General features: G+C 44.2%; 1 protein-coding gene across 1 annotated transcript in view; it reads right to left on the reverse strand.

The window, feature by feature from the left end:
- Positions 1 to 658: 658 nt before the first annotated feature.
- Positions 659 to 20459, reverse strand: part of PIGK (phosphatidylinositol glycan anchor biosynthesis class K) — a 232176-nt gene continuing 212375 nt past the window's right edge. Inside the window, exon 11 of the mRNA XM_089692185.1 lies at positions 659 to 1471. Coding sequence (XP_089548311.1) covers positions 1355 to 1471 — 117 coding nt within the window. The 3' untranslated portion in view covers positions 659 to 1354. The remainder of the gene's footprint in view (positions 1472 to 20459) is intronic.

A 20459-nucleotide genomic window follows, 5' to 3' on the forward strand; every position in this document is an offset into this window, starting at 1 on the left:
AGAGGAAGGCAAAAAAAAACAGCAAAGCATGATCCAATTTGCTCCTGCTGGGAAAAAAAATCCTTCCTGATCACCCGAGAGGCAATCGGATATTCCCTGGATCAACTTTACCTATAAATGTTAGTATCCAGTTATATTCTGTGTATCCAAGAAAGAATCCAGAACTTTTTTTAAGCAAACCACTGAGCTGGCCAGAACCAACTCTTGAGGGAGTCTATTCCACTTTGAGTTGGAATTCCACTTTAAGTCCTGAAGAACGTTTCTTTTTAGATGCTTTTTATGGCTGATTTTTCCTAATATCATTAGATTCCCACAACTGAGTAATACATTCATTCACAGGCCCCTCTGCTACAGTAGAAGCCTTTTCAGATATTCAGATACTGAGCAAGCAGAATGATACATGCAGCCTCTTCCCTGGCCAGTAAATTACAACATCACCACTCACCTTACACTGCAGGGTAGGCAGTTTTCCTGTAGAGAACTCTGTAAGCCCAAAACCTGCGGCACTCCCTTGCTCAAATCTCCTGTGCTTGGCTTGCCTGTCAATCTGAAGGGCAGCCATGCTAACCAAACGCAAGCCGCCAGAAGCAGCAGTTCTCTGTACTGTAACACTGAGAACTGACTCACAGCTGCAAGAGAAAGGAAGAGGAAAAACACCTTGTTTATAGGATGCCTTTGCTGCGGGTTTTTTATTATTTTTTGTCAAGACAGAGTCACTTCAAAACCTATATGACAAAAAAAAAAAAGAAAAAAAAAAAGAAAAAAAAAAAAAGGTACCATGGTTTACTCGCTACACAAGTCATGGTTTTCTTAACAAATGACAGGTATGTTTTAAAATGAAGCAGCCAGTATATAAACATATGGGATCTATTAATGCTGGCTGGTTTCTTGAGGTGCAAGTTCCAGGGCCATCATCCTCTCCCTGGTTTCATTGTCAAGTCACCAGACTATAACAAGTATGCACAATTCAGATTTGCTGACACTTCAATGGCTGCAAAAATCCCTGGAGCCTGAATATTCACATAGAAGTCAGCAATGGCAGCTCCCGTATTCATAGTCAGACAGGTCCACTTTACGAAGGGAAGACTGATACGACAGGACCAATTCTGCTAAGCTGTTCAGCAGTACTTAGTCACTATTTGATTGTTGTTGAAGAAGAAAAAAATGCCTCTCTTGTATGGCATAAACCAGAAAGCTTTCAGTGTAGTAAATCGTGTTGATTTTTGGCCAGTCCCAGTCTATAAATACTCAGCTTTTCTGAAAGAATCAGCAGCAAATATACAGCAGGATTTACAGCGACACCAGTGCGGAATATTCCTGAGCTTCAGTAGTACTTGTAATGGCGTCACAGGGCTCAGAAAATATGCTTCATATGCTTAATGCCATATGTCTTGAAGAAAATGAGCAGGATCAAAGTCCAGAGTCCAAGGATAAATCCTCCCGGAGGGTGCCATTCCTTCGCTTTAGGTTTCTGGAAAAGGAAAAAGAAATATGAAAAGGATGGATCATCAACAAATCAAGTTTGTATTCTACAGAAGAACAAGACAACATGCGACACCAGCAAAGAAAGGTCAGCGGAGCTGCAACTTAGAACCAACATCTGTCTCCAGATGGTTCTCACAGCTGGGTGATATCAAAATACGGAACAAGCAGAATGTTATATGTAGCCCTACCCTGGCCAACAAACTACAATTCCACCATACAAATGACACTGCAGGGCAGGCAGCTGTCCGCACATACGCATACCTCCCAACGGTCCCGGATTGGGCGGGACTTTCCTGCATTTTCACCTTTGTCCCACGGTCCGGGTGTACAGGGGCTTTGTCCTGCATTACGCTACCTATTCTTTGTATGCTATCTTTCAGCTGAGGAGGACCTGCAGCAGTGTGAACATCTAGTACAGCCAGGGATTGGCAGGTAAGCATGCAGATGTCAACTCCAACCTGTGATGTTGAGGACAGGCGGGGCTGAAAAGCATTTCAGGGGCTCCGCTCCCTTTGTCAAGCCGCACCGCAGAGACAAAGCTGGCATTTATACATTGCTGGCCAGGGAACACGCTGACAAGGGGAAAGACAGACTGGAACTACAGCATGTGCACCCGCAGCAATGTATAATAAATATGAATTATACGGGTGCACATGCAGTAGTTCCAATTGGTCCTGCCCCTTGCCACCTTTTTCCCGGTTGGAAACGTATAAATGCTTGCTGATTCCCTATGAACAGGTTGTTTTAAAATGGAGCAGAGCCCCCCACCAGTCCCGTCCATCCCCAACATCTGAGATTGGACTTGACAACTGCACTCTCTCTCATGTTCACACTGCTGGAGGTCCTGCTCGGCTGCACTCATTTGTTATCCATCTGATGCTGGCATTCTTGCCTCTGCTCCTGTATGCTGTTTATCCAGATTTTGGAACATAAGTGTATGTTTAATTGGTGTCTTTGCTGTTTGACCAACTTCTGAATCCTGCACTCTGGACGTAATGCATTCCTGAATCTTGCACTCTGTATGAAACACACTCCTGAATCCCACACTCTGTACAAAACGCACTCCTGAATCCTGTACACTGTATGAAACGCACTCCTGAATCCTGCACTCTGTACAAAACGCACTCCTGAATCCTGCACTCTGTACAAAACGCACTCCTGAATCCTGCACTCTGTACAAAACGCACTCCTGAATCCTGCACTCTGTATGTAACGCATTCCTGAATCCTGTACACTGTACGAAACGCATTCCTGAATCCTGCACTCTGTACAAAACGCACTCCTGAATCCTGCACTCTGTATGTAACGCACTCCTGAATCCTGCACTCTGTACAAAACGCACTCCTGAATCCTGCACTCTGTACAAAACGCACTCCTGAATCCTGTACACTGTATGAAACGCACTCCTGAATCCTGCACTCTGTATGTAACGCACTCCTGAATCCTGCACTCTGTATGTAACGCACTCCTGAATCCCACACTCTGTACAAAACGCACTCCTGAATCCTGTACACTGTACGAAACGCACTCCTGAATCCTGCACTCTGTACAAAACGCACTCCTGAATCCTGCACTCTGTACAAAACGCACTCCTGAATCCTGTACACTGTATGAAACGCACTCCTGAATCCTGCACTCTGTATGTAACGCATTCCTGAATCCTGCACTCTGTATGAAACGCACTCCTGAATCCTGCACTCTGTATGAAACGCACTCCTGAATCCTGCACTCTGTATGAAACGCACTCCTGAATCCCGCACTCTGTATGAAACGCACTCCTGAATCCCGCACTCTGTATGAAACGCACGCCTGAATCCCGCACTCTGTATGAAACGCACGCCTGAATCCCGCACTCTGTATGAAACGCACTCCTGAATCCCGCACTCTGTATGAAACGCACTCCTGAATCCCGCACTCTGTATGAAACGCACGCCTGAATCCCGCACTCTGTATGAAACGCACGCCTGAATCCCGCACTCTGTATGAAACGCACTCCTGAATCCCGCACTCTGTATGAAACGCACTCCTGAATCCCGCACTCTGTATGAAACGCACTCCTGAATCCCGCACTCTGTATGAAACGCACTCCTGAATCCCGCACTCTGTATGAAACGCACTCCTGAATCCCGCACTCTGTATGAAACGAACTCCTGAATCCCGCACTCTGTATGAAACGCACTCCTGAATCCCGAACTCTGTATGAAACGCACTCCTGAATCCCGCACTCTGTATGAAACGCACTCCTGAATCCCGCACTCTGTATGAAACGCACTCCTGAATCCCGCACTCTGTATGAAACGCACTCCTGAATCCCGCACTCTGTATGAAACGCACTCCTGAATCCCAAACTCTGTATGAAACGCACTCCTGAATCCTGCACTCTGTATGAAATGCACTCCTTAATACTGCACTCTGTGCATAATGCACTCCTGAATCCTTTCACACTTTGTTTGTGCAAAACCATTTGTAATGGAATCTTTTTATTCTTTTTTCTAAATGATTGTGCTGGGGTTTGTGCTTGAGACTCTTGCTTGTGGCACAGCAATCAAAGCATATTTTATAGGTATTTAAATTTATACACAGCAACAAATCACCTTATAATATCCCAGAAAAGTTATCACCTCCACCCTTGAAGGTTAATTAACTTCTTGCCGACCGCGCATAGCCGAATGACGGCTTCACCGCGGCCGGCCAGTTCTGAGTGGACGTCATATGACGTCCTCCCAGAACGCGCTCTCCTGCGCGCCCCAGGGGGCGCGCACCCGGCGATCTCCGTGATCGCTGTGTCCTACGGACACAGCTGATCACGTGATGTGGTGAAAGGCCGATCCCTCCGGCCTTTTACCACGTGATCAGCGGTGTCCAATGACACGCTGATCAGAGGGAAATGCAAGTGCCGGTTCTCGGCTGCACTTTCCTCACGCTGTCAGATCGTGAGGAAAGTACTGCCGAGAACCGGCAGTTGTCAGAGCGGGGATCGGCACTGATGATCAGTGCCCTGATGATCGGTGCCCAGCAGTGACACCCGCATGTTCCGCCCAGCAGTGCGCCCACTAGCCCCGCCCACCCGTTCCCAGCAGTGCCCCCACCTGTGCCCAGCAGTGCCCCCACCTGTGCCACTCTGCAGTGCCACCTACCTGTGCCCAGAAGTGCCACCTACATGTGCCCAGCAGTGCCACCCACCTGTGCCCACCCACCAGTGCCACCCACCTGTGCCCACCAGTGCCACCCACCTGTGCCCACCCACCAGTGCTGCCCACCAGTGCCACCCACCAGTGCAGCCCAGCAGTGCTGCCAGTCAGTGCCACCAGTCAGTGCCCAGGGGTTGTGCCAGTCAGTGCCGCCAGTCAGTGCCCAGAAGTGATGCCAGTCAGTGCCGTCTATCAGTACCCATCATCAGTGTCACCTATCAGTGCCGCCTATCAGTGCTGCATATCAGTGCCGCCTATCCGTGACCCCTAATTAGTGCTGTCTATCAGTGCCGCCTATCCGTGCCACCTCATTAGTACTGCCTATCAGTGCCCTTTAGTGCTGCCTATCAGTGCCGCCTATCAGTGCCCATCAGTGCCGCCTCATCAACGCAAATCAGTGAAGGAGAAAAAATACCTGTTTGAAAAATTTTATAAAAGAAACAAATAAACTTTTTTTTTTTTTCAAATTTTTTGCACATTTTTAATTTATAGCGCAAAAAGTAAAGCGCCCAGTGGCGATTAAATACCACCAAAAGAAAGCTCTATTTGTGAGAAAAAAATGATCAAAATTTCATATGGGTACAATGTTGCATGACCGCGCATTTGTCAACCAAAGTGCGGCAGCGCTGAAAGCTGAAAATTGGCCTGGTAAGGAAGGGGGTATAAGTGCCTGGTAGGCAAGTGGTTAAACAAAGATATAAAACTTTTCCCTTTCACAAATAAGTGACAAAATAATAAACAAAAATAATAAAACATACAAAATAAAAATAAAAATGAAAAAATAGTCCAAAATGTCAAAATATCCCAAATACAAAAAATAATCCTAAAATAATATCCAAAATTCAAAATAATATCCAAAATTCAAAAATAATCCCCACAGGTGTAAGTAATTTTCTTTCTTCTTTCAAAAGCTCCTTCTCAATACCCGCAAATCCTGATGACAGTACACCTCAAAAAGAAAAAACTCAACATAGTGTCATACCTTTTAAATAATGAATCACACGTGCCACTCACTGTGCAGCATGCAAATTCTATATCTGTGTATACTCTATCCACGAGTATCAAAACACATGCATATATTATAGTGAATGAATATACTCTCACAAAAAAGTGTCCTAAGCCCAAAGTGTAAAACAACTCCAAAAAGACACTGCAAGTGTGTATCACCACACCCTGTATACATCAGTGATCAGTGAAACGACACTCTCCAACACATATACTGATGGGTAATTACCCTATATAAGAAATATCAAGGCATAACACCACTCAGGGTTATATATCTCCTCATCACGATTTCATCCAATATTAGGGTTTTTCTTCCATTATCCTCAAGTAAATCCACAATCCCAGATACTGTATAAAATATCCTCCTTTATTTGGTAACTCACATACACATTTCAGTGAAAACAGCTCCTCCTCACAGGGAATCCAAGTGTAGACAGAATCAGGGAAACATTGGCCACATGTTCCCACTTCCAAGATGGCCGCGATCGCACTTCCGGTCAGCGTCGATACGTATAACGTCACGTGTCCCTTATAGGTACACGAAAGCCCAGGTTTTGTTTAACTGCACCCCTTAGACTCCAAATTCTGACCCTACCATCTGAATGTCACAGCAACCAGTCTGTCCATTCTCCTCTGACCTTTTTTATCAACAAGGTATTTGTGTTCACACAACTGCCACTCACTGGATATTTTCTCTTTTTCGGACCATTCGCTGTAAACCATAGAGATGGTTGTGCGTGAAAATCCCAGTAAATCAGCAGTTTTTGAAATACTCAGACCAGCCCGTCTGGCACCAACAACCATGCCACGTTCAAAGTCACTTAAGTCCCCTTTCTTTCCTATTCTTATGCTCGGTTTGAACTTCAGCAAGTCGTCTTCATGTCTACATGCCTAAATACATTGAGTTGCTGCCATGTGATTGGCTGATTAGCAATTTGTGTTACCAAACAACTGAAAAGGTGTACCCAATAAAGTGGCCAGTGAGTGTATGTCCAAAGAGGACTCTTCATAACCCCCCGGTTCACATATATGCAGCCACGTGGGCCGCGTTTTGCGCAGGCATGAGAGCTTATTCATTTGAATGAATTCCCGTGCCCCGTGACACGAATGGAAGTAGTCCCTGCACTTCTTCTGAAAACGCAGCCCACACGGGAACCTTGGTTCCCAGTACGGTTGCATTTTCCAGTGCGGGCGGCGTGCCATTAGAACTAATGACACCCGCCTGCGGGTCCACATTCCTCTGTGCGGGTGGTGCGGCTGCACGGATTTTCGTTCAGATCCACAGCGACACCACCCGCACAGATGTGAACCAAGCCTAAAACAAAAGCCTGAGAAGATCAATCATTTCCCTGAAAAATATTCGGGAGATTCAGCCATTACACTTCTTCAATTTAATGGGTGATTCGGTTAGAGGAGTCACAGGTAGCTAACGAACCCTCAACAGACAAATACAAAAGCAAGGCGCATGAACCAAGCAGACAAAAAAAAGACTAATGCCCTGCTTCAGATATATGTCCCTGGTGTTCCTAGACAGTGGGTGCTGGCGCCAGTAGGCCTCATCTCCACGTCTCAGTAACATATGAACAAATAGAAAAAAAGAGCAGCACTCCTAATCTCTCAGTTGCTATAGATTTGTATTGTTCCACCAGGTACAAGGCAGACCACTGAGCCCCCTATCATTGAAAGCATGCAGAGGCTGGGAGATTTGGAGTGTGTTTTTCTTTTTCTTTTTGTTCATGTGTTACTGAGAAGGATGGGTCCACTTAACCTAAAAACCGCTCTGCAATTACCAATTAAACCATAGAAAAAGGTTTGTTTATTCATGGAAATTTCCTGTTATCTAATGCAGTGATGGGAGTGCAGAGCGAAAATTATACCTCTGAGCAGAATGAAATATGGGAAAGATTAAATGTCATCATTTTGGCTCAGCAAAAACAAATTTTTTTTCTAACATGACACAATGTAAAATGAGGGTTTTGACAGATTAATGGTTTTCAAAGGCAGGAAGAAAAGTCTGATGTCACAAATTCCTCAAGTCAGCAAGCACATATCTAAAGCAAAAAATCTTTCTTAAAAAATAAAAAAATGCAGGTTCCCCCAATGAGTGTCAGGATGGAGGGTGTTGTAGGCCTTGGTGCTCTCAGGGGAAAAAATACTGATTCATCCCAGCCACTCAACTTTCTCCTGAGAAAGCTCAGCAAGGCTTGTTGATGAGCAAGAAATATCTAAAAGCCATAATTCAGTGGGATTGAGTGAACGTTCTCCAATGTCTGTAGATACAATAAGACTGAACAGTATGATGACTAATATCATGGGGGTCCTCCTTTCATAATTCAGTGGGATTGAGTGAACGTTCTCCAATGTCTGTAGATACAATAAGACTGAACAGTATGACTAATATCATGGGGGTTCTCCTTTCATAATTCAGTGGGATTGAGTGAACGTTCTCCAATGTCTGTAGATACAATAAGATTGAACAGTATGATGACTAATATCATGGGGGTCCTCCTTTCATAATTCAGTGGGATTGAGTGAACGTTCTCCGATGTCTGTAGATACAATCAGACTGAACAGTATGATGACTAATATCATGGGGGTCCTCCTTTCATAATTCAGTGGGATTGAGTGAACGTTCTCCAATGTCTGTAGATACAATCAGACTGAACAGTATGATGACTAATATCATGGGGGTCCTCCTTTCATAATTCAGTGGGATTGAGTGAACGTTCTCCGATGTCTGTAGATACAATCAGACTGAACAGTATGATGACTAATATCATGGGGGTTCTCCTTTCATAATTCAGTGGGATTGAGTGAACGTTCTCCAATGTCTGTAGATACAATAAGATTGAACAGTATGATGACTAATATCATGGGGGTCCTCCTTTCATAATCCAGTGGGATTGAGTGAACGTTCTCCAATGTCTGTAGATACAATAAGACTGAACAGTATGATGACTAATATCATGGGGGTCCTCCTATTATAATTCAGTGGGATTGAGTGAACGTTCTCCAATGTCTGTAGATACAATAAGACTGAACAGTATGATGACTAATATCATGGGGGTCCTCCTTTCATAATTCAGTGGGATTGAGTGAACGTTCTCCAATGTCTGTAGATACAATAAGACTGAACAGTATGACTAATATCATGGGGGTCCTCCTTTCATAATTCAGTGGGATTGAGTGAACGTTCTCCGATGTCTGTAGATACAATCAGACTGAACAGTATGATGACTAATATCATGGGGGTTCTCCTTTCATAATTCAGTGGGATTGAGTGAACGTTCTCCGATGTCTGTAGATACAATCAGACTGAACAGTATGATGACTAATATCATGGGGGTCCTCCTTTCATAATTCAGTGGGATTGAGTGAACGTTCTCCAATGTCTGTAGATACAATAAGATTGAACAGTATGATGACTAATATCATGGGGGTCCTCCTTTCATAATTCAGTGGGATTGAGTGAACGTTCTCCAATGTCTGTAGATACAATAAGACTGAACAGTATGATGACTAATATCATGGGGGTCCTCCTTTCATAATTCAGTGGGATTGAGTGAACGTTCTCCAATGTCTGTAGATACAATAAGACTGAACAGTATGATGACTAATATCATGGGGGTCCTCCTATTATAATTCAGTGGGATTGAGTGAACGTTCTCCAATGTCTGTAGATACAATAAGACTGAACAGTATGATGACTAATATCATGGGGGTCCTCCTTTTATAATTCTGTGGGATTGAGTGAACGTTCTCCAATGTCTGTAGATACAATAAGATTGAACAGTATGATGACTAATATCATGGGGGTCCTCCTTTTATAATTCTGTGAAACAGGTTCTTCAAGAATAAATATCCTTTACATTTTGTGCTCCTTTGAGTTTAACCTGGTTAGTAAATTAGGAGGTCACTGAACAGGGATGGCTTCTTGTGAGATCTGGGTTCCTCAGTGTTCCCAGGATCCCTGAAGAAGGCACGGTGATGTCACTTTTGATTAAGCAAGTTCATTGTAAACTAAGGTATAAGGGGAGTATTTTCTTACTTACTCCTTTTTTTTAATGAATATATAAGGGCAGCTCAGTGGCACTTCCTCCTAGCAGTACTAGGGTCGTTGGTTCAAATCCCAAACACAGCACTACCTGCCTGGATTTGCATGTTCTCCCTGTGCCTGTGTGGGTTTCCTCAGGGTACTCCAGTTTCCTTCCACACACCAAAGACATGCTGGTAGGTTAATTGGCTCCTGTCTACATATGTATGAATATACGTCAGGGACCTTAGATTGTACGCTCTTGGAGGGCAGGGACTGATGTGAAAGTACAATACATATGTAAAGTGCTGCATAAACTGACATCACTATAGAAGTACCTGTAATAAATATATTGACCAATTGTTTTTAATGGGGGGTGGGGGCTACAAAAAAGCAGACTTTGCATTTTCATGCAAGGCCAGCTTCAAAGTTGAACTAAACTTCAAACCTGAAGATCTACAATGTTGTATGGAACGTCTAGTGATGTTAATTATACCTAAAAGCATCTTGAAAATGTAATTTTTTTTATCCAGAATTCTTCCTGAAAGAGGAACTACACTGTATCTGAGCACCACAAATCAAAAGAGCTATTTAATTCATTTTAAGGCCTCGTGCACACTGGGCGTTTTTACAGCTTCTGTTTTGGGCTTCTGGCATTTTTTTTTCTACAGCCAGTAAACTCCCCAGCATGTTATCCTATGTGCCCATGCACACATCAGCATTTTTTATCAGGGGTGTTTTCAGGCTGGGAAAATCCCCCAGAACTAGTGGGTTTCAACAGGAATTTTGTAGCTGCAAGAACACTCTAATGCTAGTAAATGTGGTAAAACACAACAAACCAACGTTTTTGAGCCAACATTTTGTTTTAAAGGAAAATTGTTGGAAACTGCCAATTTACTACAATAAATTCCTATTTTTCCCAGTTTGCTTTGCTGCTCTTGCTTCTGACATGTTCTGTGTGCAAACAGGATCATTTCCCAATGTTCTTTGCAGCTCCATTGCCTCATTTCTCATTCTGCTTTGCTGCTCTTGTTGCTGACCTCAGCTGTGTGCAAACAGGAGTATGTCCCAATGTCCTTTGCAGGTCATTTCTCAGCTGGCAGGACTGAGTGCAATTTTTGTTAGTCCGGGTTGCAGCCTCCCCAGAAGGCCATCAATGATGTGATGGACATGCGTGTAACGTTGTAACATTTGTCTGGATAATCACGCAGCCCAACATACAGGTTGCTGAAATATCCAGAAGATATACAATGGGGATATCAGTGGGCGGGTCCACAATTGTTATTGACGGCTACTTCTCTTCTCCAGCTGTCTCTGTCTCCTCCCCATCCTCAACAGAATCGGTAGCATAGCCTCATCAATTCTCTGCATTACAGGATCCATAATAGATACAGCAAGAAAAATAAAGAGAGCTCCTGAACGACACAGCGCTCTATATGCTCTGTGCTCTTGTGATGTCTCTGCTCTCAAAATGGTGATGAAGCAACTACAGAATGACTACTTCAAGGTGCAGTGTGGGAAAGTGGGAGTTATAAATATCAAAGTGCTGATTTGTGCTATAAAAATTGCTACATGGAAAAGCACAGCTAAAAGCTAATGGAAAAACGCCAAAAAACATGCGTTTTTAACACGACTTTATACAGCTGACGCTACCGGCAATTTTAAAACGCCCAGCATGCATGAGGCCTAATGCAGGCCATAGATGGGTCGAAAATCGGCCGATTTTTCTTGAAAAAAAACGAACAATCGGTTGTTCAAGCGGCCGCCGTTACCAGCAACGGTTAAAAAAAAAAAAAAACGGCCGATTTTCATCCCGTCTACAGCTGACAAAAAGTGTCCCTGCAGAGAGCTCTTCTATTTCTTTGACAGTTCCTTGACATTTATAGCGGCTGCAACAATGTATCTATTTGTATCCATTTAGGATACAGATGTTTTTATTGGGAAACAAATAGATACATGGTTGCAGCCGCTATAAATGTCAAGGAACTGTCAAAGAAATAGCAAAGCTCTCTGCAGGGACACTTTTTGCCGGACTGGAATTCCTCTTCTTCTTCATCTTCTTCCTCTTCTTCATCCTCTTCTTCATCTTGTTCATCCTCTTCTTCATCTTGTGCTTCTTCTTCTTCTTCATCCTCTTCTTCATCCTCTTCTTCTTATTCCTCTTCTTCATCCTCTTCTTCTTCCTCCTCTTCTTCTTCTTCTTCATCCTCTTCTTTTTTTTCCTCTTCTTTTTGTCTTCCTCTTGCAGGTCACTGCTCATGTGCAGATTTTTTTATCGGTAAAAAGATCGGCCGATTTGCCTATCATTGCCGCGAAAATCTGGCGATCAGCAAAATCGGCCGATTTTTTTCCAACTTTACCGATAAAAAAAATCTGCCAAAATACCGAAAAATGGCCGAACAATTAGCTCACTAACGATCCGAAAATCGGCCGATTTTATTTTCGGCCAAAAAATTGGCCGATTTTCGACCCATCTATGGCCTGCATTAGGCTCCATGCACATTAACGTTTTTTTTAAGCTCCTTGAAGCCATTAAGAGCATTTTTTCAGCTCCTAAAAGCTAAATAGTGTTATCCTATGTGTCCATGCACACTACTTTAGGTTATCAGCGTTTTAGGAGTTTCAGCATCTAAAGCTGAAAAAAAAATTGTTTTTGTAGAGTTTTTTGGAGTGTTTTTCCAGCAGAAAAAACGGCACTGAATGCTCCTAAATGCTACTAAAACACAAAGTTTTTTTTTTCTACATGTACTCTAAAAATGCTAATAAAATGCTAACGCTCCTAAAACGCTTCTAAAAAAATGCCATTACCAGCGTTTTATAAGCTTAAAAAACCGCTAGTGTGCATTGAGCCTAAATATTCAAAGCAAACACCCCCATCCATCCATGTCTTCATGCTTTATTTTGCTGACAAATCACTTAGAAAACATCTTATAGCATTTCTGGTCATGGCCATCTTAAGTAAGGGCAGATGATTAATGTAGCATTTGCTTCCTGGAATCCATCTGCTCTTAGCTCAGGCATGCAAACAGGAGGGTATGCTTAGCTAAGAAAACCCCTCACACCCTCCTCCCCTCCTTAAGATTCCTGGGATGTGTGGCATCATCTGCCTGGGCATGGAAGTGACGAAAGAAATGTAAAAAACAGTTTAAAACAAGTAAATATAATCTACTTTCCTATCTATTTACTAATAGTAGCAGAATAAGGATTCAAAATAGTCAATGTTGATTGAGAGAGTGAAGTTCCACTTGAAATTATTATTATTAATATACAGGATTTATATAGCGCCAACAGTTTGCTCAGCGCTTTACACTATAAGGGAGACAATACAATTACAATACATTTCAGTACAGAAGGAGCAGGAGGGCCCGGCTCGTGGAGCTTACAATCTAAAGGAAGGGGGAGGTGATACAAAAGGTGATAGCTGCGGGGGGATGATCTGGTGGAGGCGATTCAAATACAGTTCTTAGGTGGAGGTGGGGTAGGCTTCCCTGAATAAGTTTTCAAAGATCGCCTAAAGGCAGACAGGGTGGGGGCTGACCAGACATGCTGTGGTAGGGAGTTCCAGGAGGATGGGAGAGGCTCTGGAGAAGTCCTTGAAATTATTATACAGGATTTATATAGCGCCAACAGTTTGCGCAGCACTTTACAATATAAAGGGAGACAGTACAATTACAATACATTTCAGTACAGAAGGAATCAGTGGGCCCGGTTCGTGGAGCTTACAATCTAAAGGAAGGGGGAGGTGATACAAAAGGTGATAGCTGCGGGGGATGATCTGGCGGAGGTGATTCAAGTACAGTTCTTAGGTGGAGGTGGGGTAGGCTTCCCTAAATAAGTGAGTTTTCAAAGATCGCCTAAAGGCAGACAGGGTGGGGGCTGACCGGACATGCTGTGGTAGGGAGTACCAGAGGATGGGAGAGGCTCTGTAGAAGTCCTGGAGGCGAGCGTGGGAGGAGGTGATGAGGGAGCTAGAGAGGAGGATATCATGGGAGGAGCGGAGTGGGAGATTTGGGCGATATCTGTGGATGAGGTTGGTGATGTAGCTAGGGGCAGTGTTGTGGATGGCTTTGTAAGCTGCGGTTAGTATTTTGAATTCTATACATATATCAGTATCACTTCCTGGTATATTAGTGTGCCTAGCCACTCCTATACCTGTAGCCTCATAGTTCTATATCTGCAGTGTGAGATCTAAGGCACTGCTGCCTCTAATTGCTAGGAGATTTAGAGTTTGATTTGGTCCTTACTGTGCTGCTCAGTGCTGGAGGCTCTGAAATGAGGAAGCAAAATCCTGCCTCTAGCAAGATGGCTGCCTCTACATAATGTCAGGTTATGTGAAGGGATTTGGGAGTTTATTTTTTCACTATGAGTTGTAGCAGAATCTGAGCTGAAAGTTTTCCACAGATGAGTGCTGATTCTTCACAATAAAAGCTTTCTGGAAGCACATGGAAGGCATTCAAACTGCATAATGTGTAAAGATTTGCATGTGTCATGGCTACACAGAAGCACTAGTGAATTGCAATCGGGCCTCATTCCATGTCACTTTAGAAGTACTTTTTCCCCAAAAAGCACATCCACAAATAAAAAGTTGACACGGTTCAATATTCTGTTCACCTGAAACATTGCTAAAGTTTAAGTGAACTCCACATTTCTCCTTTAAATAAATTAAGTGCGATCATAAATGCCGCACAGACACATCAACTGTTCTCTGACCCAGCTCTGCATTAGACCGAAAAAAAAAGTCTTGTCTAAGTTCCAGTAATTAACCTACCACATCTGCTGACTGCAGGGCTGGTTTTAATCAATCTTTCTTATGCTGGATCGGAGACAAACTTTCACACTAAGTGCTACCTGACCCTTGTAAACAAATTACTTTCATTTGCAGTGAAATTGAAAGACATAATGCGGCAAGGATTGGCCTTGAAGACTGTGCAGATGTCTTGTACTACACTAAGCAATGGTGATCTGGATTAAAATGTTTGGAAAACAGAGACTATTGTGGAATGACAAAACACAAGCATGTATCTAGGGCAGTGGTGTTCAACTTAAAATAGTATAACATAGGTGAGGAATCAAAAAAACACTGACCATGAGGTGAATTAAAAGATGGCCGCCGGGACCTCCATGGTGCCGGCGGCAGAGAGATAATGACGCTGTAGCTCCTACCCTTAGGGGTAGGAGCTACAGCGTCATTATCCATGGAGGTCCCGGCGGCCATCTTTTAATTCACCGCATGGTCAGTGTTTTTTTGATTCCTCACCTATGTTATACTGTATGGAAATAAAATGTATCTTTTAAACGGTATCACGCTATTGGTCTCCTTTCTTTGTGGCCCTTGGTGAGTCACATATCACCTATAGAGCCACCTAAGAGAGAGACCGTGGATTATCAGCAACATCCAGCGGGAGGAGGACTATCTGGCCTGACCTGACCTTTAGGAGCTACCAGTGGATCCAGTAGAGAAAACTTATCTCTAAATGCGCAGTTACACTGTGCATCTGGTGAGTGCACAGCCTTACCCTTCTCACTTTCACCGCGTGGAAGAAGCACTTTGAAGGAGAGAGATTGTCACTAAGACTGTTTATTTTGCACTGCATGTTACTCTGCTTGTGACATAATGTTTGGGATCACATTAGTCACCTAATCACTATACATTGATATCTTGGACGTTTTTGCTTAAATACTTGTGATATAGCGCCGCATATTTTATATTTTATGTTTTTGCAAGGTTTTTGGTATCCTTTTTGATGCTGTGGCTGCTTTACTTTCCATAGCGCTCACAACTTCTTTTATAGTGGTGTTCAACTTACTTGCTAAATGGGGCCTCAAAGTGTGGACCCCAACATCACCAAAAGGTTGCAAATAATGTACAGGGGAAGAAATGCAACAGAAAACTGTCAGAGACTGGATATACTACAGCAAAGGTCCCAAACCTTCTAAAGAAAGGGTCAGCTCACTGCCCTTCAGACGTTAGGGAGGCTGAACTGTGGTCAGTGGGAGAAGGAAATTCCCCGACATCCATTGACAGTGGAAGTAAAAAACACCCCAGGGCTAGACAGCAGTGACAGTAAAAATGTACCTACTGTCTGTGGTTAATGAGAGAAAGAATAATGTCTTAGTGTCAGGAGGAAGAGTTTACCATCTTTCGTATCTGGGAGAAATAGTGCAGCATAATTGGTGTCAGTGATGAGAATAATGCCTCCTTGTTGGTGTCAACACTAGTGTCCATGGCTTTTTTTTTAGCCAGAACATGGTGGAATGGAGTTCTGCCACCTCTGGCGCTACCCCCTTGCCTACCACTCACTACTTTCATTTGCAAACACAGAAGCCAGACTTGTGTGTCTACAAGTAAAAGCACTCCTCTCCCGTCTGCACACAACCTTCCCTGCTCTGCACTAGACAGCAAGAAAGGGGGCAGGAGATGTGCTACAGCCACTCTAGTCTCGTTGCGGCAACTACTCCTGAAGCCCAGACCCACACACGCCTGCTGCAAGTTGTAGCTGCTATTCTACAGCAGCTCCTCTCTTTGGTACTCTCTAGGTGGTGGAGAGTGGATTTGGAGGTGAGAGCTCTGTACTGAAAGAGTGGGGGGAAAGCTCTGTACTGGGGTGGGGGAGAATTTGGGGTCTGTGAGAAATGCACTCCAGAACTCTGCACTCTGTACATAGCAAACTTCTGAGCCCTGCACTCTGTAAATAGTGTACTCCTGAGCCCTGCACTCTGTACATAGCGCACTCGTGAACGCTGCACTCTGTACATAGCAAACTCCTGAGCCCTGCACTCTCTAAATAGCGTACTCCGGAATCTGCACTCCCTAAATAGCGTACTCCGGAGCCCTGCACTCTGTACATAGCGCACTCCTGAACTCCGCACTCTGTACATAGCGCACTCCTGAACTCCGTACATAGCGCACTCCTGAACTCCGTACATAGCGCACTCCTGAACTCCGTACATAGCGCACTCCTGAACTCTGTACATAGCGCACTCCTGAACTCTGTACATAGCGCACTCCTGAACTCTGTACATAGCGCACTCCTGAACTCTGTACATAGCGCACTCCTGAACTCCGCACTCTCTACATAGCGCACTCCTGAACTCTGCACTCTCTACATAGCGCACTCCTGAACTCCGCACTCTCTACATAGCGCACTCCTGAACTCTGCACTCTCTACATAGCGCACTCCTGAACTCTGCACTCTCTACATAGCGCACTCCTGAACTCTGCACTCTCTACATAGCGCACTCCTGAACTCTGCACTCTCTACATAGCGCACTCCTGAACTCTGCACTCTCTACATAGCGCACTCCTGAACTCTGCACTCTCTACATAGCGCACTCCTGAACTCTGCACTCTCTACAAAGCGCACTCCTGAACTCTGCACTCTCTACATAGCGCACTCCTGAACTCTGCACTCTCTACATAGCGCACTCCTGAACTCTGTACATAGCGCACTCCTGAACTCTGTACATAGCGCACTCCTGAACTCCGCACTCTCTACATAGCGCACTCCTGAACTCTGCACTCTCTACATAGCGCACTCCTGAACTCTGCACTCTCTACATAGCGCACTCCTGAACTCTGCACTCTCTACATAGCGCACTCCTGAACTCTGTACATAGCGCACTCCTGAACTCTGTACATAGCGCACTCCTGAACTCTGTACATAGCGCACTCCTGAACTCTGTACATAGCGCACTCCTGAACTCCACACTCTGTACATAGCGCACTCCTGAACTCCGCACTCTGTACATAGCGCACTCCTGAAACTCTGCACTCTGTACATAGCGCACTCCTGAACTCTGTACATAGCGCACTCCTGAACTCCACACTCTGTACATAGCACACTCCTGAAACTCTGCACTCTGTACATAGCGCACTCCTGAACTCTACACTCTATACATAGCGCACTCCTGAACTCTGCACTCTCTACATAGCGCACTCCTGAACTCTGTACATAGCGCACTCCTGAACTCCACACTCTGTACATAGCGCACTCCTGAACTCCACACTCTGTACATAGCGCACTCCTGAAACTCTGCACTCTGTACATAGCGCACTCCTGAACTCTGTACATAGCGCACTCCTGAACTCCGCACTCTGTACATAGCACACTCCTGAAACTCTGCACTCTGTACATAGCGCACTCCTGAACTCTACACTCTGTACATAGCGCACTCCTGAACTCTGCACTCTCTACATAGCGCACTCCTGAACTCTGTACATAGCGCACTCCTGAACTCCGCACTCTGTACATAGCGCACTCCTGAAACTCTGCACTCTGTACATAGCGCACTCCTGAACTCTGCACTCCTTGCGTATTGCAAGAAGCAGTGCCACACAAGAGCAGCATGGTACACCACCAGGCCTGATGGTCAAAGTTCAGGAACCATTACACTACAATATATGGTCATAGACTAAGGGGCATGCTAAAGGAGGTGGTCAAAGGCAGTATTGCATTGTACAGGCATGGTTGAAGACTGGCAACATACAGCAGGAGGCCATCAGAGACTGGGAAAGCCTTACTAGACACTGTCAGAGCTTATTGCCATTACATTTCCAATTCAGCACCTTCAATCCCCTTAAAAAATTACACAATTAATTGAAAAAAGAATAGACAGCACAGAGAGTAAGAAAGGGTGAATGAACAAAAAAAAATCAATTAGTTTACTAAATACAGTATTTTCTTTGTCCATGAATAAGCACCAAAGCAATTAATTGTAGGCTGCTGGTGCCCTTGGATAGCACAGTAAGTACCATAGGGTTGTATTTGGCTCAGGGCACAAGTTAAGCATCAGGGACCTAAAGTCTTATGGTAGGCAGCACCACTATTATTCAGGTAAAAAATGTACCCCATTTTTTTTTTATCGTACATACTGTACATTAAATGGCCAAACTTTTATGGACACCTCTTCAAATTACTAGTTGGACAGGTACACCATACAAAGATTTTTTAGACATTTGTGCACTTCAAACCTTATGTCAATTTTGGGATAGTCCTTTTTTATTCCAGCATGACAGTGGGGAACCCTGCCCTAAGTGTGCGCTCGCTCTTCCCCAATGACTACAAAATACCACACTGTAGGACATGCTGGGAGCCTTCGCACATACCAACTGGGAAGCTTTAAGCAGCTTCTGCTTGATTGACAGTAACAGGCTGTGAAAGGAAACGCTACATCAATAAATAATCACAGACGAAGGAGAAGACACTTGGTGTGAGGTGGCATCAGCTTTGCATTCTGCTACAATACAATAACCTGACCTTTAAAATGTAAAGTGAAGCGATTGCTAAGTCGCCTGTGTTTTTTTTGAACATCTAACATCTGCAGTGAGATCCCAGGCCACCGGTCAGTTCCAATTCCTCTTCCCAAGACTACATTCTACATCCTGCTTCTCCAAATCTGACAGCAATAATTAAACACGTCTGCTAGTGCGCTCAGCCATCCAGATACAGAGATGTATGGAGGAGACAAAGACAATTTAGAAACCAACAAGAAAAAAAACAATGGCTGAGTGGCAAACGCTATCTATAGCCAGAGAGTGCACTCGATTTGCCTTTAAAGAGGACTTGAACTCAAAAATTGAGGATTTGCTATGTAATATGGAACATCTAGAAATGTTACCAGTGCCAAAGCAGTACCCCAAAAAAAACACTTTGTTCCATAAAAATAGTAGTGCCCTACCTGTGCCTAGTACTTCTGTGTCTTTAGTCACATACGTGCGTAACTGTAACATAAGATCTTAGGCACTGTTGCCTCTGCCTCAGGAGATCTGGAGTAAGATTTGGTGATGTCACTATTGAGCAGCTCAAAGTTCTTGTGTGTAAAAAGAAAGATGTCCTGTTCCTGCTTCACACATTCTGTGATTTGAGCCTCTGAACCTTTACTGCTGCTGTCATTTATTCCTCCATCCATCATCAGATCACCAATCATTGGAGGACAGATCTGAGAAAAGTAAGCAAAATCCTGCCTCCACCAAGATGACCTCCTCCATACAGAGAATGTACAAGGTACGGTAAATGAGTAAAAAGAAAAATCAGCTGCATGGAGACCACAACCAAAACTCTGCTCTCTGCCTGCAATTTGTATTGGCAGAGCTTCCAGAGTTCAGCTACTCTTAAAGAGGAGAGTCAGGCTCCCCCCACAAAATTAAATGTCAGCTGCTACAAAAACTGTAGCTACTGACTTTTAATATAAAGGCACCTACCTGTCCAGAGATCCAGCAATGTCCTCACACGGACTAGTTCTTCACTAGCCTCTGGGTTCCTGGCGCAGGCATAGCAAGTAAGGGAAACCGAAAGCAAAACCTTGCGGCTTCACAGCTGGTTTCCTACTATGTATGCGCCAGTCACACTGCACCTTGTAAATAGTCCCAAAGTCTTCTGGGACCTGTGAAGTGTCCCAGAAGACTGCAGGGGAAGGAGGGGGGACCTAGCTCGCAGTGGTGAATTTGGCAGGAATTGGGAGTGGGTACCTGTTAAAACCAGGTACCCGCTCCCCCCCAAAAAATGTGTCAAATGTGGCAATGAAAGGAGGGGGAGGTTGGAGGCAAACAAGCTAAGCTTTCCCTTTTGGATGGCACTCCGCTTTAAGGTTAGATTTCAGTAGGTTTGTACAGCCAGAAGCAACCGCACCAATTCTGGGAGGACCTGCAGTCTCCTGTCATATAGTATGTTTCTGTCAGGTGTAGTCTTCCTCTTTAAGAACTACAGAGGTTAGTTCTGAAAACCAGTTGACATGTAACTGCACAA

This window comes from Staurois parvus, unplaced genomic scaffold (genome assembly GCF_062004578.1).
Source record: "Staurois parvus isolate SC_StPar_1 unplaced genomic scaffold, SC_StPar_1.0 ptg000578l, whole genome shotgun sequence".
In the NCBI taxonomy this organism is placed as follows: Eukaryota; Metazoa; Chordata; class Amphibia; order Anura; family Ranidae; genus Staurois; species Staurois parvus.